Source organism: Juglans regia, chromosome 9, assembly GCF_001411555.2.
Source record: "Juglans regia cultivar Chandler chromosome 9, Walnut 2.0, whole genome shotgun sequence".
In the NCBI taxonomy this organism is placed as follows: domain Eukaryota; kingdom Viridiplantae; phylum Streptophyta; class Magnoliopsida; order Fagales; family Juglandaceae; genus Juglans; species Juglans regia.
This window is the reverse complement of record NC_049909.1, coordinates 12324939-12332489: the sequence shown is the minus strand read 5'-3', so window position 1 is coordinate 12332489 and position 7551 is coordinate 12324939. Positions and strand designations below refer to the sequence as shown.

The window sequence follows — 7551 nt, the reverse complement described above, 5'->3', positions numbered from 1 at the left end:
TAATAAATAAAGCTTTCCAAAAAAAAAAGATCTTAATAAATAATTATGTTAAAAAAATGGATTTTTGAAAAAAAAAAAAAAAAGGAAATGACATGGCAAGAACATGAGGCACTGCAGTAGAAGAGAAACCTCAAACCGTACTGATATAGAACTGGAGAGAACCAGAATCAAGCTGGTCCAGTACTTTTACTTCCGGATTTTTTATGGGCTTTTGGGAAGTCCATTTCAAAATAATCTCGTCTGTCCACGTGTCCCAGATCATTCTCATCCACAACGCACCGCCTTTAAAGCTAATACTTATACTACTAGGAGGAGGAGGAGGATTGATTCTTCGGGAACGAGAGCGGAAAAGAGAAGCGAAGAAAAAGAAGAAGAAGAAGAAGAAGAAACAGAGTGAAAAATGCAGAGGCTCGTGTCGAAGAGGCTCGTAGGGCTGCTGCAAGCCTCACGGGACGTGACGTCCCGGCCCGTACAGGTCCTGCCAGGCCGCCTCTATCATGAGAGGGTCATCGAGCACTACGACAAGCCCCTGAACGTCGGATCCTTCGACAAGAACGATCCCGCCGTTGGCACCGGACTTGTCGGTGCACCGGCATGCGGTGACGTCATGAAGCTCCAGATCAAGGTCGACGAGGAGACCGGCAAGATTGTCGACGCTCGCTTCAAGACCTTCGGTTGTGGCTCCGCTATTGCGTCCTCGTCTGTAGGTTGGTGTTTCTCTCTTTCTTTGATTTGTTTGGCTTCTGTGGAATTTGAGTAAACAAAAATAAAAATCGACAGGGAATTAGGATTTTGTTTTTGGAGAGTTTTTTTTTTTTTTTTGTGCTTATTGCTTATGGTTTGTTTGGTTGCTGAGAAATTATCCAAGGGCTGTTGAGGTGTTTGTTTGACCGGAAAATTGAGGGAAGGGTAAAAAACTGAGCTCTTTAACTTTTTTGCCTTTTGGGTTTTGTTTAGGGGGTGGGGATTTTATGATTTGTTTGGTGGTTGAGATTGTTAAGCAAAGGACTAGGTGGTAGAAAACATTTACTCTCTGAATTGTTTAATAGAGCCAGAAGGAGACAATAAATGAGAGCTTTTATTTTGCGTGGTGGTTTGTATTCTAGGATAGGTTTCTGATTATTAGTTAACCCAGACCTACACAGCTTTGGCAGATCGCTTAGCACCGTTCATCTTCGAAATTTGTAAAATTTAGTCGTTTAACGTCGTTGGTTACATCTTGGCAACAAAAGTGCTTAAATTAAATGATTCTCTCTCTCTCTCTCTCTCTCTCTCTCTCTCTCTCTCTCTCCGGTGATCCGGCAATATGAATTAGTTGATTGGATTGATAGATTAAATTAGGTCAAATTCCATGCATAAAATTATGAGTTCTGAATTTTAAAGTGCATGTTTCTCTTATATTTTTAAGATACTTATGGGCAAAATATAGTTGGGTGAGTAAATGATATGGTGCCACAATTACAGAAAATTGTATTCTCCTCGGGAGTCCTTTTTTTTTCTTGCCGTTCTGATATGGACTATCTACTAAAACTAGTGTGCGGAATATGCATCTTGTGTATTGCCTTGACAAATTGTTGAAGTAAGTCTTTTTTTTAAGTTTTTTTTTTTTTTGAAGTTTGCTAATTATGAATATATGTAATTGAATGAAGAACATCAGGTTTTTCATGTTTTGATATTATTTTCATCGTGGGGGACGTCATGTTTTGTTTCTTTGCTCAGCAACCACAATTCCATCCAATCTGCATCCTTCTAATGCTCTCAGTCCCTTAAACGTTTCCATTCCTTCATGTAACACCCACTTCCCGTGTGGGTTCAGAATGTTACATCATTAGGTTCCATAGCACCAGGTAATGACGACAGTTCCATAAACTAATAAGAGTTTTAAATGGCAGTGAAAAACTTCTTAGACCATGAAATCTCAATGTAATCCAATATGTGGTAAAACTTAGGAGAAACAGGAGAAGGGCTGCTATTTTGTGTGCTAAATTGAAGTTCTGTGGGCTGAAAAGGGGCATCGGCATTGACAGATTGTGGTAGGGTTGAGATTTGAGGGATTAGTATAATCTATATATGAGGAAGCTTAAGAGTTTTGGGCTGGCTGCGTTGATGCTGATGAAAATGGAAAGTTTTAGACTACTAATGCTACTTGATGTTCTTAGAACAGCTTTTTAATCAACTCTTAACTTCCCTAAGAAAATCTGGCAGGAAGTTTTGATTCTGTCTATGTTCTGACCCAGCAAGTAAAATAATTGAAAAACGACCTTTCCTTGTCTGCATTGACAAAAAGGAATCCTAAATTCTAGGGTTTGCTGGCCATAAAATTGGTGCTGGATCTAATCTAGGTGGAAAATTCTTGTTCAACTAGGATTTCTAAGCTTTCTTGGATTCTTTTTTACTATTTCTAAGCTTTTTAGGTTTTGGTGGTATACTTGCTTCAAGTCTTAAGGTTTGAACACTTGGGTGCAAACAATTTCTAGGAACCATTGGATTGAGGGGATTTTCCCTTGAATTAATCCAGGTTCAATTACTGGAAACTCCTTGTCGGGGGCTTGTTTACCCTTGGAATTAGTCGGGGTTTTGTTCCTAGACTAATTCAGTTCTAGGCACTAACAACTTCTTTAAGACATTTTGAGCCCTTAAGAATATAACTTCAAAGGTTTAAAAAGCTGAAGTTAAACATATAAATTAATGAAGTTACTAAATTACCTCCTAATGAATTTTTGGCAGTGACCCTCTGTTGTAGGATATGGTGGCCATAGAAAGTTTCTGGAGCTGGAGTTAGAATTTGCTGATAGCACAGGCACCATAACTTTTAATGCAAGCATTTAATAGTGAGACTGCATATCAAAAGGTTTGGAACCCAAACTTAACATAAATTATGACAAGTCCCAAGTCTGAGAAAGGGTAGTAGGTGTAGGTCTTTCCAGCTATATTCGTTAATGCAATGCTTTGGCTGGCATGGGTGATGCCTAGAGAGGTGGTTGATTTCTTAGCAAGTTGGAGAAGCTTATAGTGGGTTCCACAAATTGCAGCAATTTGGAATATGGATCTTATTTGATTATTGTGTTGCTTTTGGAGGGAAAGAAATGATAGAAGCATTGAAGACCACGAGTGCAAAATGATGAAATTAGAGCTTTATTTTTTAACTCACTATTCCAACTTTCAATAGTGATAGATTTTAATGTACTAAGGGTATGCCTAGTTAACACAGATATTTTCTCATATCATCTTATTCCCAAAAATACAAACATAACATTCATCTTGCTCAAATTTTTAAAAACAAAAAAAACTCAAGAAATCATTTTTAAATCATATTTATAAAAATAGTAAATAAAAAAATTCCAGCCCCATGGTAGCGACCAGACACTCTTGACCATGATGGCAGCACAGATCAGGTCTCCTAGAGATCAGGCTCTGGTGGTGTCCAGCCCCACTGTTGCTTCAACTTTTTTTTTTTTTTTCCAATTCATATATTTGTTTTTTTATTTTATTTATTATACTAACATAACTATTTTTTTAACATAGCAAAACCTTATCTTAAAAAGATTGTACATTCGCAAATATATCTCTATTATTCATGATCTTACCTTACATCCAAACATGCCCCAGGTATCAATGAGTTTTTTTTTTTTTTTTTTGATAAGTAAGATATAAACTTTATTGATGTGAATGAAATAGGCATATACCTAGTACACAGGAAGTATACAGTTGAACACCTAGATACATTCTAAGAGCGTAAAACTAAAGATAGGAATTCATGAATATCATCCCCATTTAATACAATAGCTGAAAACCAAAGCAATAAAGTGTGCAGAAAATAATTCTTCAGCTCCATCATTGTTCGTTCCTTGTCTTCGAAGCAACGCATATTCCTTTCCTTTCAAATACACCACATGATACACAACGGAATCATTCTCCAAGCTGCTGCCACTTGATGACTGCCCTGCAATTTTCTCCAACAACCCATCAACTCCACCACTCTCCTAGGCATTACCCAAGCCACTCCGACCCGTCGAAAAATCTCATCCCACAACCCTCTTGCTATGTCACAATGCAGTAAAAGATGATCTACCGATTCTCCATTCTTTCTACACATGTAACACCAATCCAGCACAACGCATCCTCTCTTCCTCAAATTATCCATGGTTAAGATCTTCCCAAGAGCGGCATTCCAAACAAAGAAAGCTACTCTAGAGGGCACTCGAGACCTCCAAATGTTCCTCCAAGGGAATGAGGTGTGATCCTGTGAAATCAAAATTTTATAATACGCTTTTACTGTGAATTTCTTATGATCCTGGAACCTCCATTTCAAGTTGTCTTGTTGCGCCATACTAGACCCTAAAGAATGTAACAAGTTGAAAAAATCTGAAACCATAGATAATTCCCAATCATGAATATCTCTATTAAACAGAATATTCCACTGATGCGAACCATGAGCAAATAATCGCACTTCAGCCACAGAAACCTCCTTGTTAATTGCAATACGATATAAAGCTGGAAACACCATTTCCAATGCATGATCTCCACACCACACATCCCGCCAAAAACTGATTCGGTTACCCTCACCTGCGACAAAACGAATATGATTTACTAAAATAATCCACCCCTTCCTTATAAACTTCCATAGCCCCACTCCATGCCCCCCTCTCACTTCTTTAGAACACCAACCACCCACCCCAATCAACCCCATATTTAGCATCTATTATTTCCCTCCACAAAGAACCCCCTTCAATATGATATCTCCAAAGCCATTTCCCCAACAACATTTTATTAAAAGTTCTCAAATTACGCACACCCAAACCCTCATACTCAACTGGAGAACATACTGTCTTCCAATTAACCAAATGAACTTTCTTCTCCTCCCCTAAGCCTCCCCATAGAAATGCCTTGAAGAGTTTCTCAATTCTATTCACCACCTCTGCAGGCATAGGAAAAATAGATAAAAAATAAGTGGGGAGGTTTGTGAGGGTACTCTTGATAAGAGTGAGACGACCCCCTTTTAATAGATACACCCTTTTCCATTCAGTCAACATTTTCTCTATTTTTTCTACCACCCCATCCCATATAGCTCTACTCTTGAAAGTAGCACCTAGCGGAAGACCCAGATATTTCATTGGGAACGAGGACACCCTGCAACCCAGAAGACTTGCTAGATTGCGTATATTAGGGACCACACCCACCGGAACCAACTCAGACTTGTCAAGGTTCACCTTAAGCCCTGATACTGCTTCAAAACAAAGTAATAATGCACGCAAAGTTTGGACCTGACTCCTATCTGCTTCACAAAACAACAGAGTGTCGTCTGCGAAAAGGAGATGTGAAATGATACAAGAGCTACCAGAGCCATTACCCACCTGAAAACCAGATAAAAAACCCCCACTAACAGTAGCCTGCAACATCTTGCTCAACGCCTCCATAACTATGACAAAAAGAAAGGGAGATAACGGATCACCCTGTCGCAAACCCCTCGAACTATAAAAAAAACCAGCAGGAGCGCCATTAACTAGCACTGAAAACCGGACCGTTGAAATGCAAAAACGCATCCAAGAAATCCACCTATCTCCAAAACCACACATCTTCAACAAATACAAAAGGAAATCCCAGTTCACATGATCATAAGCCTTCTCCATATCTAGCTTGCAAAGAATACCTGGACTTCCCTCCCTCAATCTAGCATCCAAACACTCATTTGCAATGAGCATCGAATCAAATATATATCTCCCACGAATAAAAGCATTCTGGGGCTTGGAGATAATATTTTCAACGGCCCATATCTGGGGCTTGGAGATAATCCACCTTCTCCATATCTGGGGCTTGTATCGGTTGTTAATGAAACATAGGTTTCTCTTATATCTCCTGTGTAGATTGGTGTGCCTATCATTATTCATCAATGAAACTCTTCATCACTTATCCAAAAGAAATTATTTATCAAGTTGCTATTGTTTTCTACTGCAGCTTATTGTCCATTTACCTGAGTTTGTGGCTTTTTGTTTTTACAAGCAATTGTTCTAATTGCTTTACTCTCTCGTTTTCCAGCTTCTGAATGGGTTAAAGGGAAGCAATTGGAGGAAGTTGTGACTATTAAAAACACGTGAGTCCTGCTGTCTCTCTAAATTACCAGCTTTTGAATGTGTCTGCCGCTGCATTTACAATTTTGTGATCATCTTGTCTAGCATTATCATTTTTTTGTTTGCAGTCATTGTAGTTAATAATCGTGGGATGTTGTTTTCTTACTTTTTGAGTTTGAATTTCATACTAAGTGATATGATTTCTGAGACATCACCTGTCTCTCAACGTTTTACTTACTGTTGCCAAGAGAAAAAGAGAGACCTTTCGCTTGCTTTCATATACAGAGAAGTAAATTGTGGTGGATCTAGTTAGTTTCCATTGGAGATCAACATGATCTAGATACCATATGTGATGTTGTATGCCAGTTATTTTGAAGTAATTACAATCTTTTATTTATAACTTGTATAGAAAGTAATTGAAATCAGATGCTGGAAGTAATGAACAAAAATAACTTGTTTTTCTTCAATAATGGTTCCGCATGGTTACTTGCCCCCAAAAAAGAAGGAAAAAAGCGAGGTGAAGTTAAGAAATTTGTTGTATTACATAATCAATTTGTCTTGTTTAAGCTTTCTTCAGAGTGACATCAAGCCTAGGTGTTGATCTATGTCCCCCATATAGGCGATGCCCGTCCTTCCCATTAATAAAATTGCTTGTTCAAGGATTGAAAAAATAAAAACTTAATTCATTTAGCACGGAAGTATCCCAGTTCCCGTTCTATTCAAAGCAGGAAAGATATTTTTTAGTCCTGATCCAGATAGATTGTTTCTAACCATGTCTTATCCAATATATATATATATATATATATATATATATATATATATCGAACCATGTCTCCTAGCCTCAAGAATGTTTCTTTGTGTTTTTTGTCTTAAGAGTCGTATGCTTAAAACTAAATGATCTTTTTATTTTTTTAATCTCTTTAGTGAAATAGCAAAATATCTCTCTCTCCCGCCTGTAAAGTTGCACTGCAGCATGCTTGCTGAAGATGCCATCAAGGCTGCCGTTAAAGATTATGAAGCAAAACGTACCAAATCAAATGGTAGTGCAACGGCAGCAACTGCAGAGAAGGCGGCAGCGGAAGCGTGATGTGTGTAATTTGGTGATGAATTACATGGTGGTTGTATAATAAGGGAATGCTACTTACTGAGAAGAGCTTTTGGATTATATGCACTTCCCTTGAAGTAAACTGGATGTTCAGAAGTGCACCCCCTCCCCCCTCCCCACTTTGTACCTACACAATATAATGCAAGTTTGATTTTAAATATTTTGTGTTTTTTCAGTTTGATTGTATGAAATCAATTGTCATTTTTTCTTTTTTTTTTTCGAGTAATCATCCTTTCTTCATTCAGTTAACAAGTGTTGGATATAAGGAGGGACATTGAAATGCTCTCCTTAGAGAGTTTTAGGGTGAATTTGGATCTCAAACTCATCTCAATTCATCATTATAACTTTTTCAAATTTCAATACAAAATATAATAAACA

General features: G+C 37.9%; 1 protein-coding gene across 1 annotated transcript; it reads left to right on the top strand.

Moving 5' to 3' along the window:
* The first annotated feature begins 314 nt into the window (after positions 1-314).
* LOC109019912 (iron-sulfur cluster assembly protein 1) lies at positions 315-7348 on the top strand. Its single transcript, XM_035694103.1, has 3 exons — positions 315-707; positions 6037-6091; positions 6993-7348. Exons 1-3 carry the CDS (start codon positions 401-403, stop codon positions 7153-7155), a joined length of 525 nt encoding a protein of 174 aa, XP_035549996.1. The 5' UTR covers positions 315-400; the 3' UTR covers positions 7156-7348.
* The last annotated feature ends 203 nt before the right edge of the window (positions 7349-7551 follow it).